Source organism: Pichia kudriavzevii, chromosome 2 (assembly GCF_003054445.1).
Source record: "Pichia kudriavzevii chromosome 2, complete sequence".
Lineage (NCBI taxonomy): Eukaryota > Fungi > Ascomycota > Pichiomycetes > Pichiales > Pichiaceae > Pichia > Pichia kudriavzevii.
In genome coordinates this window covers 1,867,713-1,886,960 of record NC_042507.1, presented here as the reverse complement: position 1 = coordinate 1,886,960, position 19,248 = coordinate 1,867,713, and the positions used below count along the sequence as shown (strand labels likewise).

Here is a 19,248-nt window from a genome sequence, read left to right as displayed (position 1 = left end):
TTTTACCGCATACAACTCTGGCAATAGAGAAATACAAAAAAAAAGGTGAGTGAAGGAATGTGAAATAGCAGTAAGGGAAAAAAAAATGCTGGTTGAAGTTCCACTATGGGGTAACTGACCAAATAATCTGTTTTCTCCTGATTGGTTGCTCTGTTGTGTTTTAACCTGACTCTTAAATCTTTGGTTTACCTTGTCTAAGATAATCCAAGACTGTCTCGTTTCTCTCTTTTGACATTCACCATTGTTTCTCTTCCCACCATACCTCACTCCTGGAGAAAATAAATAGACAATTGAATACACACAACAAAAGAAAAGTGTTGTCAAAAGGTGCATCCAAGTACAAATATACATAACTACAACAACGTACAAGAACCTGAAAACAGAAACCGCAACCCCATTCATATAGCAGAACACGCCATGAGAGTCTCCAATGCCGCCATTTCCCGTTCCATCTTTGGCTCGACTTTCCTCGTGTCCTTCTCCCTGGTTCTCGCTAACTCTCTAGTACCTTGTCCAGCAGACAGACAGTTTGCTAATGACTCCAAGATCCCAAAACACCTCAGAGAAGACGACGTCCATCTGCTGCAACAACAACAACAGCAACAGTTACACGAGACAAAATAAAACTTATTCCCAAATACCACTTTATTCAATCCCCAATTCCTTAACAAACCACTTGTCCCCAGAAATCCAGACGTGGGTCTGCGTTGGCTCCTTCACTCGGCATGGACTTCCTTCACTCTCATGCCGCTCCATTCATCCGATTCTCAAATACATAGACTTGTCTCATTCCCGCTTGTTCTAACTTATACGCTGCAGTACATGCATGGATAGATAAACATATGTATATATCTATCTATACACACACGCATTTGTACTATATACCTTGTGTATTCTGTAAATAGATACCATCTTCTATCTCTGTCAAGAACTGGCACGACTGCAGACTTTCAAAATGGAATGGCCAATTCCGCAAAACTCTAATGCCTCCATCTGTATAACCTCTTTTCTGCATTTATCTTCATCAACTCAAACATAGAAAAAAAAATAAACACGCGCCCTTCTCATCAAGACAGTCTTTTTTTTTTCTCTCTCTCTCGTTGTTGATGTCATAAAAGATGTCTCCTTGCCAATCAAGAAAAAATTTAATACTTTGGTTGTTTATTACTCTTTGAACTTCTATTGTTCTACTCTTCTCTGAATCCGCAATCATGTCCGATTCTGACGACGATTACACCCCGGAGCTCATCACTTCAAAGCCTTCCCAGCCCTCCCAGCATTCCCAGCATTATCCTTCTGCTACTAATAAAGAGCCAACTGCTGATGGTGAAGCTAGTCCAAATGACAAACCCGCAGCTAGAGCCTCACCGGTGCCGTCTGATACTAGTAAGACTATGGCCAACCCTGTCCCCACGTCCTTGCCTTCCAAACCGTCCATAAAATCCCAGTCCACCTCCTTGGATACGTCTCCCCGTAATACCAAAAGAGTAACCTTTGCTGAAAAGGATACGCATTTCCCATCGTCGGACAACGAAACAAATGAGGAAGAACTAGATTTGAGCGGAGAACAAGTAACGGATGATACAGCGATGAGGAGCGTGGAGGAACATCATGACGGTGGTGCTGATGACAATGGTCATGATGACGACCACGACGATATCAAAGGTTTGGATATTATAGACGATAATGACGATGATGAGTACGATGATTACGATCCATTATCATCGGTGCCGCCTGTTCCAATCAGAAATTACAGTGAGATCAATGTCCCATTGTTCAATGAGATTGTCCAGTATCTAATTACATCCAACTTGTACTTGGACGAATCCTTCAAATGCAAATCACCTTTAGAGAAGGAACAGATTTTAATCTCTAAATATGAACACCACTCAAATACAAAGGTCAATCCGGCTACGGTCAATTTGAACTTCTACGCAACAACCTCTTACAACAAACCTCAATTAAAACCCCAAGATAAAGAACAGCTGCTCATACCTATAAACCCATATTGCCGTCGTCCAGATCTGAATGTGCCATTAACTGACAAAGCCTCTCAGATAAAACTACAACAGTTCCGCAAAGACATTGAAAAATACTCCAAGGAGTTTGAATGCCTTGAGTTCCCATCAGGCTCAAGATTATTTATTGGGAACTTGGCTGTTAATTCACTGAAAATCGAGGATGTTTGGAGAATCTTTAGCCAGTATGGTAAAGTTGTTGCAGTGAACTTAAAACAGGGGTATGGGTTTGTGCAGTTTACTAATGCTGAAGATTGCTCTGAGGCAATCAAAGGTGAACTGAATGTACCATTACACAATAAGTTCATGCAACTACAAGTATCTAAAACCCATGAGAAACACACGGAACAACGTGAAGATAAAGGCATTGATAGGGACAGATCACCAACTAGAAAGGGTAAAAAAGTCCGTGTAATCATATCAATTGAATCAGATACCAGCTTCAACCATTTGTTAGTTAATTCTTTGAATGAAATAGGAGTTGAATGTAGTGTCAAACATGTAGACACTAATGCAAATGATGTTCCACAGGATATTATCAGTGAGAGTGCATATGCTGGTGTTTGTGCAACAGTTGTCACAAATAAATTGGAGTCTGTGAATCTATTCCTATTTCAAAGAAACAGTAATGATGGTGCAATTAAGTTTGATGAATACGAAGGTATATCATTAGACAGTGCCATCAATTTCATCAACAATCAACGAGATGAGAAGCCTAGAGAAAGAGATTCCAGGAGGAACGATAAGAGAGATCGGGGAAGAAATAGAGATCGAAAAGACAGAGAAAGAGAAAGAGACAGAGAACGGGAAAGAGAAAGGGAAAGAGAAAGAGAAAGAAACAGAGACAGAGATAGCAGAGACAGAGATAGCAGACGTAGTTCTCACTTCAACGCTTATCATCGAAATCACAGGGAGGATGGGGGTGTTAGGTACTCGCCAAGACAGCAAGAAGCCCAGAAACACTTGCCACCCCAGGTGATCCCGTCGATTCCGTCTATACCTTCTCGTATTCCCACGATCCCACCAATGGCCGGTACACAGTATTATCAGAACACGCCTTCTCCTTCTTTGAACAATCCTGTTGCTGCACAGCTAATGAACCAACTATCGTCGTTGGATGAAAACTCGTTAAAGGCGATGTTGAATCTGGTGAACCAGCAGCAGAATGTGTACATTCCACCTGCAGTGCCTACTTTTCAAGGTGGTTCCGTGCAGGGACTATACAACCAACTACAAAACATGGCGCCTTCACAGCCTGCTCCAGCCCCTGTGGCAGCCCCAGCCCACCCTCCGGCTTCTTCTTCCTCTTCTTCTGGTGCTCCACCCAATGGTAGCGGTGAAGATGGAGAGGAAACCAGCCGGTTATTTGAGACACTTGCAAGACTCAAAAATAACATGTAATACGAGATAATTTGAGATAAATTAAGACAAAGTAAAACAAAATAAAAAAAAACAGAGCAAGATAAGATAAGCTAGAATGTGATGGGATGGGATGATGTAGAGGTAAACCCCTTGTAATGGAGCAACTTGCCGTAGGAGAGCTACATAATTATAGCAAATACAAGTAAACATGCAAAGAAAAGCATCATCTGACCGTTGGAGAGGTGGAGCCCGATATTTCCGTTTCCGTTTCCGTTCACTCGGAAAATTTTGTTTTCTTTTGCAATGCGCTTCCACGCTAGTGGAAGAAAAGGAAAAAAAAAAGGCCGAAATAAAACAGACTAGGAGGAAAAAGGGAAAAAGTCGTGTGACCGTTTTTTCTTCGTTTCCTTTCTGTTTTTCCGCGTGCTCGGTTTCCCCGCGTGGGGCAACAATTTTCCAGCCAGTTTTTCATGGAGTTTTTCCACTTGGCAACTTTCGCGGGGCATTCTCATCCAAGGGTATCTCTATTTCAATTTCCTGGAGAAATATCAACAAGATTCATTGTGCCACTCGACGTATAAAAACATCACAATTTCCCCTCTTGTTTCTTTTCTCTCCACGTTTTACCTGATAACCTTCTGTGCAAACTTTTCTAAACCCTTGTTATCAATTCAAGTTATAAATCTATATTTATTCTGCTAGTCTTATTCATATTTGAGAGACATATATAACAATGACACAAACTTTACAAGCCGCTTTTGAAAAAACAAAGTCTGAATTGACTGTTACAACTGAAAAGTTGGAAGAAATCACAAACCATTTTGTTGAAGAACTCGAAAAGGGTATTTCTCCAGCCGGTGGTAATATTCCAATGAATCCTACTTGGGTTATGGATTATCCATCAGGTTCCGAAACTGGTGAATACTTGGCAATCGATTTAGGTGGTACCAACCTTAGAGTCATCAGAGTAACATTACAAGGTGATTCCAAATTCAAATCAGTCAATGAAAAATACCCAATTCCCGTTCCGATGAGAACCGGTAATAAAGACGATCTATTTGATTTCATTGCAAAGTCTTTAGATGATTTTATTAAGCATCAGTATGGTGAGGATTACAAAGGTGAAAAGTTGCCATTAGGTTTCACCTTCTCTTACCCTGCACATCAAAACGCAATCAATCATGGTGTCTTGCAGACATGGACCAAAGGTTTTGATATTCCAGGCGTTGAAGGGCATGATGTTGTTCCGATGTTACAAGCCTCCCTTGATAAATTGAATACCCCAGTTGAGGTTGTTGCCTTGATTAATGATACTACCGGTACTTTAGTCGCTTCCAAATATTGTGATACTGAGACCATCATGGGTTTGATCTTTGGTACCGGTTGTAATGGTGCTTATTATGATTTTGCAAAGAATATTCCTAAATTAGAAGGTAAGTTAGCTAGTGATATCAATGATGAAACTCCAATGGCTATTAATTGCGAATATGGTGCTTTTGATAACGATTGGAAAGTTCTGCCAAGAACCAAGTATGATATCCAAATTGACCAAGAATCTCCAAGACCAGGTCAGCAATTCTATGAAAAAATGATTGCTGGTTATTATTTAGGTGAAGTTTTAAGATTAATTTTATTGGACTATTATTCTCAAGGACTGGTTTTCATTAATCAGGATATCAAGTCTTTGCAAGTTCCATTTGCAATGGATACCTCCTTCCCTTCAATGATTGAAGAACATGGTCCTGAATACGCTGGAAAATTATTCAAAGATACCTTCAACATTACTCTAACTAAGGAAGAAGAGAAGGTTATCTCTGATTTGTGCCAAATCATCGGTACCCGTGCTGCCAGATTGTCTGTATGCTCAATTGCTGGTATCTGTAGAAAAATGAACTACAAATCTGGACATTGTGCCGCAGATGGTTCAGTTTTTAATAGATACCCATACTTTAAGGAGCGTGCAGCTGCTGCATTGAATGAATTATTCAAGTGGAACACAGATCCAAAGGATTACCCAATTAAATTGACCCATGCAGAAGATGGTTCTGGCGTTGGTGCGGCAGTCATTGCATGTCTTACTGAAAAAAGACTGCTTGCCGGTAAGAGTGTTGGTGCTAAATTATAATTGTAATTATCACATGTAGATTATAGTTATATTTTACCGAGTTAGAAGTAGACCCCAGTGGTCTTGTACAGTAATTATATAAATAGATATATATAACTTACGTGTGTAACGAATTTACGTATATGACAATATTGCGAAGTGCAGGTTAGTCAATGAGAGATGAGAGTGAATGACAAGTCGCTTTTTAGAGAGAAAAAAAAAGGGGATTAATTTTCTTCCAGCATAAATTATATGTAAACATTATCTCCATTAGAAGTTCATTCTCCAGTTCTGTATTCATAAACATAAACATCGGCGATGATGGACCAGAAAAGCAGGTTTCAATCGCTTATTCTTTATGCTCTTGAACATGATATGTTGGATACTGCCGAATTTACTGCTGAACGGCTATTATCATATGAGCAAAATGATATATTTCTGAGTTCATTGAATCCATCAATGACTCAACAGAAAACCTATAAGTCAAAGTCTTTAGGCTCAAATTCCAAGGAAAGACAATTCACTTTACCTTCTGCATCATTGGAAAGTATATATCTATATGCATATGTCTTATATAGACGCCGTCGATATAAGGCCGCTTATAATGTAACTGCCGATTATTGTGGTCAACATGTTGGTTGCTCTTATATCTTCTCTAAAAGTTGTCTTCAACTAAACAGAGAGAGTGATGGAATCAGAAGCTTACTTGCAACAATGTCCATGTGGGAGAATACCAATAATTCTTCCTCATTCTCGAGCGGTATTAACCCGGATAATATCGCTTGCTTCATGCTACTAGGCAAATTATATTCAAAGATTGGTGATATTCCACGTTCAACAATAAACTTTAGTAAGGTTTTGGAGATCAATCCGTTTATTTGGGAGGCTCTTGAAGAGTTGAGTAGAATGGGCGTCAAGATTAATGTTGACTCGATCTATAATTCCAAAGATGAAGATGCGTTTACGAATCAAATTGATGAAAAAACCGGATTGGAGCATAACAACACAAGTGATATGGACAATGGCACCAGTACTAACATAAGTAGCAATAAAAATCATATATTTAAAACACCAATTACAAAAAAGAAAACAACTCTTCTGACAACTAGTAGTCCCGAGAATACTTTTATCACGCCTATCAATAAGGCAGGAAAAAACAATGGTTCCTCTAAAAGAGGTTCAAACATAACTTCAAGGTTAATACATAACAATACTTCACTCAACAACCAAAAGGATTTGGATGATGATGTGGGGTTGAAGAAGTACATACTTGGATCAAGTTTCAACAATGATGTCTTCAAATCAAGTTCTAAAAATCCCAAATATACAAGAAATAAATTCGTTTTGAATGAAACGCCTACCCTCTTTGACAATATAGGGGAGAATCTAACTCTTGAGAATAGTAATAGCTACATTGTATCGATATACGCAAAATTGGCTAAGGGGTTACAGGCTTCTACGGCCTATGATTGTTTCAAAGCAATTCGAATCTTTGATTCCTTACCTGATTATGAGCGATATACTCCCTGGGTTATCAGTAAGTTGGGTAGGCTGCATTTTGAAATTGTAAACTACGAAGAAGCTGAGTTATACTACCAAAAATTAAGATTAATAGATAGGACCAGATTACAAGATATGGAATATTATTCTACACTCTTGTGGCATTTGCACAAAGAAGTCGAATTAAGTTTTCTTGCGCATGATTTGTATGAAGTTGAAGCAAATAGTGAGATTACCTGGATTAGTATAGGTAATTTGTTCAGTTTCCGCAAAGAAACTGAAGATGCAATCAAATGTTTCGGTAAAGCAATCATAATTAATCCTCGATGCTCATATGCGTACACCCTACAGGGGCATGAATACTTGGCAACAGATGCATTTGAGAATGCAATGAGTTGTTTTAGACATTCTATTCTTATTGATAAGAGACATTATAATGCATTTTATGGTATTGGAATGATTTATTTGAAGTTAGGAGATTTCAGAAAGGCTGAATTTCATTTCCGTAAGGCTATTGAAATCAATCCGGTTAATGTTATCTTAATCTGTTGTGTGGGGATGGTATTGGAAAAATTGGACAAGAGGGAGGAGAGCTTAAAGCAGTATGAATTTGCCGTAAAACTACAACCATTATCTATGTTAGCATTATTCAAGAAGGCACAAGTGTTATACAGTATGGGAGAATTTGATGAAGCCCTTAGAGATTTCCAAAAATTAGAGAATTTGGCGCCCGATGAGGCAAGTGTTCATTTTATCCTTGGAAAGCTATACAAGCATTTTGGACGCAAGTATGAAGCAATCAGACAGTTTACAATTTCACTCAATCTAGATCCAAAGGGTTCACACTTAATAAAAGAATCACTGGAGAGCTTGAATGAGGATTGAAAAGTAAATATATTCTTTATTCAATATATATATATATATATACAAGTATAAGACAGTGGGTGGCACAGTCTAGTAACCTTTTCTAACAGCATCTCTAACAACACTGAATAATTTGGCAATACCAGATTCGAATATCTTCTTACGGTTGGCAACCTTCTTAGCCAAGCGTCTCTTATTTGGCTTGACAAAGAACCTCTGGCTCTGAGAAATTTCTCTCAACTTGTTGTTCTTGACAAGCATATCCAACTGGCTAATGGCTCTGGATAGATCTTTGTGTTGGACATTGACGGTTCTACCTGCTAATTTATCAGGAACAATAAAACTGGAAGCAAAGACAAATGGGTCATTGAAGACCTTTTCGTTTGCTTCCTTGCTTCTCAAAAACCTGTTCTTAGAGAGAGAGCCTGACTTGGCGTTGTACATTGCATCTGCAATACCAGTGTCTTTTATGGCACGTTTGGAAGTTACTGAATTGACTGCTTCCACTGTAGTAGCTGTATTTGACGTGGACTGGAACCTAAAAGATTGCAGAAATGAAGAACGCACGAGTCTCTGTGCTGCAAGTGGTTGTCTGAGGAACATCGTCTGCTTCTTGTCTATAAAGGGGTTGGCCAACAAAGAACCAATGAATTTGTTCAGCTAATAATGTGATGAATATCAACAAATTAGAAAAAGTTGATGGAAACAAAATGCGAGGGAGCGAAAATGCGGGAGAAATACAAAGCCTGAGGCTGTAGATGCTGAAAATGAAATACCAATATCCCAGCATGGTTATTTCTTTAATTCTCTCCTCACCTTGTTCCTTCTTTCTTTCTTTCTTTCTTTCTTTCTTTCTTTTAAACTTCACTGTACAATCATCTTTTCGTCTTTTTGTTTTTTTTTGTTTTTCTTTCTTTTTTCGTCAAGTAAATGAAGATGTCTGCAGAGAAAAGCTCTGATGTTATTGAGGCGGTGGCTGAGAAGCTTGAAAATGCTTCCTTTGGGGAGGCTGTGAACGAGCCTACAGCAAATGAAGGTGGAGAAACCGAATCATCAAAGAGCAAGAAGAAAAAGAAGAAGAAGAAGAAGAAGAGTACCTTACCAGAACATGCAATTGCACGTGAGTACAACGGAACCTATCCGCAAGGACTGATGATGGATTACAATTTGAAGCGTACCACCAATGAGGAGAAAAGACACGATGTTAATTTCCAGGAAGCCCAAAATTCTTGGAATAAATATCGTCATGGTGCCGAGATTCATAGGAGAACCCGTAAATATGCCCAGGAAAAGATCAAGCCGGGTATGCCTATGCTTGAGATTGCCGAAATGATTGAGAACAAGGTCAGAGAACAAAGTGAATCCACAGACACTTTGAAGGCGGGTATGGGATTCCCAACTGGTTTATCTTTGAACCATTGTGCTGCTCATTATACACCTAATGCGGGTGACAAGGTCGTTTTGCAGTACGATGATGTTCTGAAGGTTGATTTTGGTGTTCATGTCGACGGTTACATTATTGATTCTGCCTTCACCCATACTTTCAATCCAAAGTATGATCCATTAGTGGAGGCAGTAAGAGAAGCGACTAATACTGGTATCAAAACCGCAGGCATTGATGTTAGATTGACAGACATTGGTGAAGCGGTTGAAGAAGTCATGGAATCCCATGAAATTGAATTAGACGGGAAGGTTTATCCTATAAAATGTATTAGAAACTTAAATGGTCATACGATTTTAAATCGCCGTATTCATGGTGGTAAATCGATTCCAATTGTTAAAAATGGTGATGTTACCAAATTGGAAGAATACGAAACCATTGCCATTGAAACCTTTGGTTCCACTGGTAAAGGTTATGTTAACCATGGCGGTGAATGTTCGCATTATATGAAAGCGTATGATGCGCCACCTAATGCGACGGTTAGGTTGGACCGTGCAAGGAAACTGTTGGATACAATCGATAAGAATTTTGGTACCTTACCATTTTGCAGGCGTTATTTGGATCGTATTGGTGAGGACAAGTACTTACTCGCATTGAACACTTTGGTCAGAGAAGGACTTGTTAGCGATCATCCTCCATTACTTGATGTCAAAGGTTGCTATACTGCACAATTCGAACATACTGTCTTATTGCAACCAACTCAAAAGGAAGTTGTCTCTAAAGGTGATGATTATTAAATAGTTCGCATTAATTCTATCACTTGTGTTATTTATAGAGTCCTGTATACATTAAATATTATACCGGAGACTACAATTCGTCTTTTATAACACTCGATATAGAAGTAGCGTGTTTGCTGATAGAGGAGGTAGTGGTAGTAATAACCGGCGAAGTGAATTGAGTTGATGCTAACAATGTAGCTGAAGATGATTCCACTACTATAGAAGCATTGGAACCGTTAGACGAAAAAAGAAGCATTCGAATAGGTGAGATTATTAGCCACAACAGCAACAGCACTGGCCTTTTAAAGATTCGTCGCCAAAGGATCCACATGCAAACACCGGTGAAAAAATAAAGAGACCTATATATCATTGCTCTTTCACTCTTGCTGGCCTTATTGATTGATTTCACTAAAGAATTAGTTTTGTTGAGAACGTCACCAAAAAATGCATAACTATCCGATAGTTGAGATAGCGTATTGGTTGAAGATTCTAATTCGGATAAGTTTATTTCACCTGCAAGTAAAGTCGACTTCATTAGATTGTTTACATTTTGTAGTTTGTTGGTTAGTACATTATTTTGTTGTAATAACTTATCCTGTGCTGTGAGGTTCAGTAGTTCCTCATTTTCGTCAACCTTCTGGTCGTTTTCCTCTGTGGTGCATCCTGACTCACCCTCATTTTTCCTGTTATATTCTGGTAATTCTGCTTTGTCAAATGATTTCAGGTACAGCTGGTGTAAATATTGGGCTTTGTTGTCAACTTTTTTTGATCTGTAAAATGCACGTATATCACCATATTCCTCTCGAAGTTTAAAGATGTGATATTTCAATTCATTATTTCTGTCTACTGGCAACTGGGGAAGTATATTATATTCTAAAATGGATATATTACGTTCAATGGCCGTGAGTAAATCCTGAACAGCATCTGGTTCTTCGGGAAAGGCTATATGAGACTGCTCTAAAATTCTCACAATAGCATTGCGGCAAGCCTCTTCTGTCTGTTTAGTAAGCGTAGACGCATCCATTACGGGCTAATGATTGATTGTAGAATGAAATAGATTTATGAGGTTAACAATTTCTACATGGCCTATGTAGTTGAAAACATGGAAATGCGCATCCTGGAACAATTTCAACAAAACTGAAACGTGACAAGGGTGGCAAATACTCAGTAGGCTGCTTCTCCCACCACAACATTCATTGAATAACTACACATTTGGTAGAATAATGAGTGACAATAATACGGCCAATGAAACAGCACCAGTCCCTAGTTTTGAACTTGCAGACACTGTATTTCTAGCACAACAAGAGGAAAATGAACAATTGATTAATAAAATTACCAAAAGTATTCGTGATGCAGATATGGGACCTTATTACTATTACCTTTATTATGACATGAAGCTCCCAGGCTTAGAGTGGGACCAGTCTTTGTATGATGAGATGATAAAGTCGAGTGAAGCCAAGGTGAAGGACATTGAGTCAGAAATTGAAAAGCTTGAGAAGGAAGATGAATCGGAAATCGAGGTTCTTAAAAAATGGACACAATTGGGAGAATACTATGCTCAAATTGGAGATAGTGAAAAGGCAGAAAAGACTATTCTCAAAACGATCGAGTTGGCACCAAGCACTGGATCCAAGATTGATCTACTCTTATTGATATCCAGAATTGGGTTTTTCTACAACGATTTGATTTTCGTGAAGAAGTACCTTGACAAGGCGAAAACTCTAATTGACAAAGGTGGTGATTGGGAGAGAAGAAACAAGTATAAAACGTATTATGGAGTCTACTTGGTTTCAATCAGGCAATTTGAGGAGGCAAGCCAATTATTGCATGACTCGTTAACTACATTTACCTGTACTGAGTTGACTACGTACGAGAAGATTGCACAGTACGCCATTATGAGCGGATCAATCACATTTGAGAGGAACGACTTGAAGGGTAAATTGATTGAAAGTTCAGAGATTTTGTCGGTCAATTCCAACAATGATTTGTTATTACCAATTTACAAGTTAGTCAAGTCTTTGTACTTTACCGAGTATATCAATTTTTTCCCATCATTGTTAGAAACCTACGATTTGATTCTAGTAAAGGACAGAAACCTCAAGCCACATGCAGACTATTATTTACGGGAAATACGTTGTCGTGCGTATAGTCAATTGTTGGAGAGTTATAGGACGCTATCTCTAAAGTCCATGGCGAAATCGTTTGGCGTTGGAATCGAATTTTTAGACGATGATTTGAGCAAATTCATTCCCAATAAGAAGCTAAACTGTATTATCGATCGAGTCGAAGGCATTGTTCAAACCAATAGAAGTGAAAACAAAAATGCCCAGTATCACCAATTGATCAAAAACGGTGATGCCTTGTTGACCAAGTTGCAGAAGTACGGTGCTGCAGTTCGTCTAAGCGGAGCTGAAAAAGTTTAGTTATCTATATTAGAAAAAACGCATATATATATATACTTATCTTTTGAAAACTAGGTACCACAGCTTTATATAGTAGCCAAAAATGTAAACAGTCTAGTGGGATTCGGGGATGAGCTGGTTTGGGTGCTTCTTGTCCTTGTGTACGTTCAGTTCCTGGAGTTGTGCGTTGTCGGGGATAACCATCACCTTGTCACTGTCCGAGATGGCCTTTGATTTGTCAGGGTTGTATAGTTTCTCCACTGGTGTCAGTAGTTTCTTGCGGTGTTCGTTTGGCGTGAGAACAAACGCAGCTATAAGCAGGGCTGCAATGAGGGTAAAGGACAGGAACTTCTTCAACGACATGGACAAGCGGGACGGTGTTGGTGGGGTAGAGAGGTGTCGGGTTTAGGAGGATGTAAGATAGCAACCATACACCTCTGTCTCTAGAGTGTCATACAAGACAAGACAATTCAATACAATACAAGACAAAACCAAAATACCCCCATTGTGATGGAGAGAGCAAAAAGCGGTGCGTCGCGGAGCAACATGTAAAAAGTGCTTCTCTTATATAGCAACATGTTATACAGACTATGCTACCTAAATTACAAACGGCAGTGTTCATTCAAGGAGAGGCTCCCATACATGGACGGAGTTATCGTTAGAGGCCGTTGCCACGAGTATCCGCTCTTGCAATGGGGCAAAGGCAAGATCATTCACGGGGAGTATATGGCCCCTGTGGGTGAAGAGCGGTTCTGAGAGCGGCGACCAAAGGACTGCAGTTGAATCCATTGACGCTGTGGCCAGTATACTCTTGGAAGGGTGGTATTTGACAACCGTTACCGAGGAGGAATGGGTGTCTTTCTTTGTCGTCAAGGGGGAGGAAGTTTGGCGGAGGTCCATGAAGTGGATGTGGCCGGCACTGTCACCGGCTGCAAACGAGAACGGATGGGCTTTATCGATATCAATGGAGTTTACAGAGACGTTGCAAGACGCCAGTTCCACTACTGCAGAGTCGCATTTCCCCCTAGTGTCCCAGAGTCTGCAATTCCCGTCTTCCCCCGCCGAGAGCAACAGGGAATCGTGGGTGGGGATCCATGCTACCGAGTTGACACCATCTTGGTGAACATTGGCAAATACCTTATGTGGGCTTGTCATTGTGCAAGTCGAGTTTTTGCTCTCCGGTGAGGTGAACTGTCTGTTGAGATCCCATATTGCAATGGTGCTGTCATTGGCCCCCGTGGCAAGAGTGTATGCCTTCACGTGGTTCCAAGCAACAGTCCACAGATCGTCACTGTGAAAGTCAAAAACAATGTCGGCGGTGTCCTCGTATGTTTCTGTGTTTGTAAGTCCCAGTGGTTTCCGTGTACGATCAAATACCCTTGCCTTACCATTACTGGACGCAGTAGCTATAAGATCCGGATTCTGTGGACAGTGTCTTATGGTCGTTATGTCTCCACAATGGGGGATTCTCTGTATAAGGCCTATGGAATTGCTCACATGGGCTTGCTGCTGCATGTCTCCTCCAAGGTCAGCAGCAGCATCTGCTGATGTTCCGGCCGCTATAGAGTGCAGCTGTGTTTGTAACTCTGATGTCTCTGTAGATTGAGGGTTCAGCCGTTCTCTTGGCGGCACCGTCCCGGCCGTCCCGGCCGGGCCTGTTGGCCTTATAAGCTCGTTGGTGTGTCTCTGTTTCTCAATGGGTAACGATGAACGAAACTCATTGAGCTCACTCGAATAGTCAAAGTTCCCCACCTCGTGAAATGACGGATGCTGGAAATTGGGGAGACTCGTCCCCGTGATGAGCAGAGATTCAGTCGCATTCACCAAATTGGATTCGGTGCCTAGCAAGATCCGATGTTGTGGGTACCTTCCATTAGGATCAAGCGTGTCGGGAAGCCAGTCGACACTTGGCGACGGCCATAATAGTGCCGACGTGTGAAGCTGGCGATAGAGCAAGCGGGCGTTCTTCTTCCACGTCGTGTAGGTGTCCATCGCAGTACAGTGTGAGGTAGCAGAAGCGTGGGGAATGGGTGGAGGAGTTGTGTCGATACTATCCACCGTAGTTCACCCATTGATGGCACTCATCACCATTATCAACTGGTAAGCTTCCATCCCACAGTGTTTATAACGTGTCGTTTCATTTTTTTTTTTTCCCCCGATTCCATGAAATTCATGAAGTTTCCATTGAGGAATTCGCTGAGACGCTCAAATGCTGCCTTTTCGTTTATAATGAGCCATGTTTCCCCTGTTTTACTGTTGTTTTCAAGTTTGTCTTTCTTGGATCCTTCGCCATCTAGCAAAGCAATGTCGAAACACGTCAAGAGTCAGTCTACTAGAGCCTTTGAAAACACATCCACCAATGTGGCAGCGTCTCAAATGAGGAATCACTTGAATTCCCTCGTTGATTCTGTCCCAGAGTCCGTCCCAGCTGAGGAAAGGCAAAGATTTGAAAATGAAATGGATTCCTTCTTTGCGTTGTTCAGAAGGTACATCAATGAGAAGTCATCTGTCTCCAACACCCTAGACTGGGATAAAATCACGTCTCCTTCTGTCGATGAGGTTGTCTCCTACAAGGGATTAGAGGAGAATTTGAATCACCCCAAGAATTTCGACAAGTTGGCCGTTTTGAAATTGAATGGTGGTTTAGGTACTTCGATGGGTTGTGTTGGTCCAAAGTCGGTTATTGAGGTGAGAGAGGGCCAATCTTTTCTTGACTTATCCGTTAGACAAATTGAATTTCTAAATAAAACTTATGACACTGATGTTCCTCTCTTGTTGATGAACTCCTTTAATACCGACAGAGACACAGAATTGATTGTCAAGAAATACCAGTCTCATAGAATTAGGATCAAGACATTCAATCAATCTAGATTTCCAAGGATTTTCAAAGATAACTTATTACCGGTACCTTCGTCTTATGATGATAGACTTGATGCTTGGTATCCTCCAGGTCATGGTGACTTGTTTGAGAGTTTGGTTTCTTCCGGTATCTTGGACCAATTGTTGAATGAGGGTAAAGAAGTTTTATTTGTATCTAATGGTGATAACTTGGGTGCAACTGTTGATTCTAAAATTTTAAATCATATGATTGAAACTGGATCTGAGTATATCATGGAATTGACCGATAAAACTAGAGCCGATGTTAAAGGTGGTACCTTGATCAACTATGAAGGCTCTGTTAGATTGTTGGAAATTGCTCAAGTGCCAAAAGATCATGTTGAAGATTTCAAATCTATTAAAAAATTCACCAATTTCAATACAAATAATCTTTGGATCAATTTGAGAGCTATTAAAAGGTTGGTTGAATCTAACTCTTTACAATTGGAAATCATTCCAAACATTAAATCAATTAAAATTGGCAACTCAGATATCAATGTCATTCAACTAGAAACAGCTGTTGGTGCTGCAATTAGATATTTCAATTACGCCCATGGTGTTGTTGTCCCAAGATCGAGATTCTTGCCTGTGAAGACCTGTTCTGATTTGTTTTTAGTTAAGTCTGATTTGTTTAACTTACAACATGGTACCCTAAAGATGGATCCTTCCAGATTTGGCGGCGCACCTTTGATCAAATTGGGTTCCCACTTTAAGAAAGTCTCTGATTTCCAAAATAGGATCTCTCACATGCCTAAAATTATTGAATTGGATCATTTGACTGTTACTGGTAATGTCACGTTTGGTAAAAATGTTCAATTGAAAGGAACCGTTATTATTGTTTGTTCTGATGGCTCTAAAATCGATATTCCAAATGGCTCAGTTCTCGAAAATGTGGTCATCACTGGTAACCTCCAAATTTTGGAACATTGAAGTAACAATGTTAAGCATTTCCACTCTTGCATACACATTTCATTGAAACCAAAAGAACAGGTGGCCTGAAGAACCAAATAATGTAAACATTAAATAAATACTATTTTATAGTACATATAATACACTTATACAATGTTTTACGATATGGTATATACCTGCGCTTAACTCCTATTGCCTTGTCGAAATTCCATTGCACGCATTTCCTTACCCAACTTTCTCTTTCTCTTTCTCTCAATAGACTTATTCTTTTGTTTGGTATTCATATTCTCAAACCTGTCGACAAGAACAACCTTCCTCTTCTCAGCCCTTGTTAAGAATTTACCTCCACTCTCCTTCTTTTGCTCTCTCATGTATCTCTTTAATGCTTCCTTCTCCTTGTCTTTTCTCCTTAGAGTCTCCAACTTAGACTTCGTGCTCTGTAACCTATACTTTAAGTCTTCTATCTCCCCATCAGTCATTCTCGATAACATCTTTCTATCTTTAAGTATGCTCTCCATCTGTGCAATCTCCTTCTCACGTAACTCGTCAAGAAAGGCATATTGTTTCCTGACAACTTCGTAGTCCACTTCCTTTCCAAGCGCTTTCTCAAACCTTACATCTCCGTATAATCCGCTCTCCCTGTTCTTCACTTCCAGTCCAGGAATGTCTCGAACCACACTTACGGGCCTGTGTATATTCCTCGTCTCCTTAGGTGCATGCTTGTTGGTCTTCTTAGGCTTTCCAGTACTTACTCGTGCAGTGGTTTCCTCAGGCGCAGAATCACTATCACTATAGTAGTCATTCACAGATTCATCTTCTTGATGGCTTCTCTTCATGTTTAGTCACTATCCAACTGATAACACAATTATAGCTTCCAAGATACTTTCAATAAATTTATAGTTAACTAAAAGAAAGGAAAAAAAAAAATTTTGAAACAATAAAAAATGCTCAGATACCAGCGCTTTTATCGTTTCCTCCACGAAATTTATGACTTTATTAATTCATTATACACTTGGTATATTATATAAAATTTCAAAAGCTACTACACTTATTACTGTGTTCTGCTCCATTCATATCCTTATACGTTTAGAGCATAGTATTTGTACAAGCCTCTCACACTTTTGTCATTTCCAAAATCCTTATCTATCTCGCTGTTTTCGTCACAGGGATCGCTAAAGCAATTGACTTTGACACATGCCAAACCAAGCCAATCGACCTTCTTGATTTTCCTTAGCACTAGATCACCATTTGAATTCCACTCGACTAATCTAGAGCCGCTCATTTCATTCTCGTAGTTATCAAAATATTCGCTTTCTTTGATATTGTTCAATAAATGAACCCAACATCTGCGTGATATACCTTTATTATTGAAGACACGCCAGAACTGAGATTTAACTTGGAAAATATGTGACAGAAGGTCACTCAACCTTGGTTTAACCTCCAATACCAAAACATTCGTATGTTCAATAATCGTCTTCAAGTTTGTGAAATTATACAAAGAATTCGAAAAATCCAAAAACTTTAGATTTTGTATATTGCTCAGATTCTTCAAAATTTCCAAATCTTTGAAATCCCAGTAATTGATATTCAAATCACTTAGTGACAAACTTTCTAGATTCCTGAAATTCTCCGATATTTTTAATAAATGGTCGGTGTTCACATTTGCATAGCCGTTCATATTCAAATACTTCAAGTTAGGCGCGTTATCAGATAAAACATCGACTAGTTTGTCGATCCTTTCACCTGTTAGTGTGTCACTTGAGAAACAGTGCTGAATATTTAGCCAAATCATTTGAGATGGTTCTAACTCATCACCAGCAATCGAAGGATGTTGTAATAATTTGAATAGTCCTTTGATTGTGCCCAATTGCGCACACTTTCTCAATGATAGATGTGTCAATCTAATGTTTGGGCTTAATGAGCTAATCAACGATTCAAGTGTAATTTGTGTATGCGATAAATCCAATCTTTTCAAATTATCTGCAGATAATAATATTTTCTCAAAAATCGTGGTTGGTATATTCATGCATTCATGAAATGATAAATTTTCAATCTTCAAAGTTTCATTTATTCTTAGTCTTTGGAAGTATTCAATCAAGCTGTTATTTGAGATACCACAAAAATCCAAGTTCCTCAAACTTTTCAGTCCGTTAAATATAAAATCAATAATTTCGTAGTCAATGTCAGTATCAATACTTTCACTTAATAGTAATGTGCTCAAGTTACAACGACAAAGCTGTAAACATTTTAATAATGTTACACTAGTTAGGTTTGGTATTTTGACTATGTTTTCAACCGACTTACCTAAACCAACAGCTGTGAATTCTTGGAAATCTAAGAACTTAACATAATTCCCCAAATCATTTGTATTTATTAGATTGAATAGGAATTTGCTGAAATTAAAGGACCTTATAAACTTGGCATACCTATACTGATATTGAAGACAGAGGAAATGGAACCCTGAGTTCACCTGCATTAAGTTGTGTAGATTCGAATAACGACCTTTCGTTAAATTGCTTGAGTCTATTGGAATTGTAATTTTTTCATTATGAAATTCATCACTATTACTATCACCCTCATGGATAACGTTTGGAGCATCTAAATAATAGGCATAGCCTATTATTTTATCCATTATTTCAATGGAAAAAGGTAGTAGATGCTTGAAATGGTGGTTAATATCATCTGTGTTTCTGATTTCAAGATTACTGTTAAGAAAAGACGGGGTTCTACTTAAGCTGCTTCTGTTGTTGGTATTTGATTCGCTAGAGGAGTAGCCTTGGAAAGTGTTGAATGAGTCCAATGGAGCTACTGTTTCCATATATATATATAGGTGATTGTGGTATCTGAGAAGGCTCAGAAAAAGAAAGTGACCACTACTTGATCAAAGCAAGCCACATCAAAAAAAAAGTGCGGGTCATCTGCTAGAGACAAAATCAACAAAAAAAAATTCGACATGACAGAAAACCGTCAGGGAAAAAAAAAGAAAGAAAAAGAACTCCGCTTTCCCAATTCGGTAGCAGTCGCCGAACCTCTTAGTGGCAATTTTAATAGA

General features: G+C 39.2%; 12 protein-coding genes across 12 annotated transcripts; 7 read left to right on the top strand and 5 right to left on the bottom strand.

Moving 5' to 3' along the window:
• Positions 1-417: 417 nt before the first annotated feature.
• C5L36_0B08840 (uncharacterized protein) lies at positions 418-624 on the top strand (the record flags this gene model as incomplete). The annotated part of the gene is made up of 1 exon (XM_029465259.1): positions 418-624. One exon carries the CDS (start codon positions 418-420, stop codon positions 622-624), a length of 207 nt encoding a protein of 68 aa, XP_029321118.1.
• Positions 625-1,211: 587 nt separating this feature from the next.
• On the top strand, positions 1,212-3,419 carry C5L36_0B08830 (uncharacterized protein; the record flags this gene model as incomplete). The annotated part of the gene is made up of 1 exon (XM_029465258.1): positions 1,212-3,419. One exon carries the CDS (start codon positions 1,212-1,214, stop codon positions 3,417-3,419), a length of 2,208 nt encoding a protein of 735 aa, XP_029321117.1.
• A 694-nt stretch (positions 3,420-4,113) lies between these two features.
• On the top strand, positions 4,114-5,505 carry C5L36_0B08820 (uncharacterized protein; the record flags this gene model as incomplete). Its single annotated transcript, XM_029465257.1, has 1 exon — positions 4,114-5,505. One exon carries the CDS (start codon positions 4,114-4,116, stop codon positions 5,503-5,505), a length of 1,392 nt encoding a protein of 463 aa, XP_029321116.1.
• Positions 5,506-5,802: 297 nt separating this feature from the next.
• On the top strand, positions 5,803-7,869 carry C5L36_0B08810 (uncharacterized protein; the record flags this gene model as incomplete). Its single annotated transcript, XM_029465256.1, has 1 exon — positions 5,803-7,869. One exon carries the CDS (start codon positions 5,803-5,805, stop codon positions 7,867-7,869), a length of 2,067 nt encoding a protein of 688 aa, XP_029321115.1.
• Positions 7,870-7,938: 69 nt separating this feature from the next.
• C5L36_0B08800 (uncharacterized protein) lies at positions 7,939-8,451 on the bottom strand (the record flags this gene model as incomplete). The annotated part of the gene is made up of 1 exon (XM_029465255.1): positions 7,939-8,451. The coding sequence occupies one exon, from the start codon at positions 8,449-8,451 to the stop codon at positions 7,939-7,941; it is 513 nt and encodes a 170-aa protein (XP_029321114.1).
• Positions 8,452-8,778: 327 nt separating this feature from the next.
• C5L36_0B08790 (uncharacterized protein) lies at positions 8,779-10,026 on the top strand (the record flags this gene model as incomplete). The annotated part of the gene is made up of 1 exon (XM_029465254.1): positions 8,779-10,026. The coding sequence occupies one exon, from the start codon at positions 8,779-8,781 to the stop codon at positions 10,024-10,026; it is 1,248 nt and encodes a 415-aa protein (XP_029321113.1).
• Positions 10,027-10,096: 70 nt separating this feature from the next.
• On the bottom strand, positions 10,097-11,032 carry C5L36_0B08780 (uncharacterized protein; the record flags this gene model as incomplete). The annotated part of the gene is made up of 1 exon (XM_029465253.1): positions 10,097-11,032. One exon carries the CDS (start codon positions 11,030-11,032, stop codon positions 10,097-10,099), a length of 936 nt encoding a protein of 311 aa, XP_029321112.1.
• A 199-nt stretch (positions 11,033-11,231) lies between these two features.
• On the top strand, positions 11,232-12,431 carry C5L36_0B08770 (uncharacterized protein; the record flags this gene model as incomplete). The annotated part of the gene is made up of 1 exon (XM_029465252.1): positions 11,232-12,431. One exon carries the CDS (start codon positions 11,232-11,234, stop codon positions 12,429-12,431), a length of 1,200 nt encoding a protein of 399 aa, XP_029321111.1.
• Positions 12,432-13,028: 597 nt separating this feature from the next.
• On the bottom strand, positions 13,029-14,402 carry C5L36_0B08760 (uncharacterized protein; the record flags this gene model as incomplete). The annotated part of the gene is made up of 1 exon (XM_029465251.1): positions 13,029-14,402. The coding sequence occupies one exon, from the start codon at positions 14,400-14,402 to the stop codon at positions 13,029-13,031; it is 1,374 nt and encodes a 457-aa protein (XP_029321110.1).
• A 171-nt stretch (positions 14,403-14,573) lies between these two features.
• Positions 14,574-16,217, top strand: C5L36_0B08750 (uncharacterized protein; the record flags this gene model as incomplete). The annotated part of the gene is made up of 1 exon (XM_029465250.1): positions 14,574-16,217. One exon carries the CDS (start codon positions 14,574-14,576, stop codon positions 16,215-16,217), a length of 1,644 nt encoding a protein of 547 aa, XP_029321109.1.
• Positions 16,218-16,378: 161 nt separating this feature from the next.
• Positions 16,379-17,032, bottom strand: C5L36_0B08740 (uncharacterized protein; the record flags this gene model as incomplete). Its single annotated transcript, XM_029465249.1, has 1 exon — positions 16,379-17,032. One exon carries the CDS (start codon positions 17,030-17,032, stop codon positions 16,379-16,381), a length of 654 nt encoding a protein of 217 aa, XP_029321108.1.
• Positions 17,033-17,274: 242 nt separating this feature from the next.
• Positions 17,275-19,014, bottom strand: C5L36_0B08730 (uncharacterized protein; the record flags this gene model as incomplete). The annotated part of the gene is made up of 1 exon (XM_029465248.1): positions 17,275-19,014. The coding sequence occupies one exon, from the start codon at positions 19,012-19,014 to the stop codon at positions 17,275-17,277; it is 1,740 nt and encodes a 579-aa protein (XP_029321107.1).
• Positions 19,015-19,248: the final 234 nt, after the last annotated feature.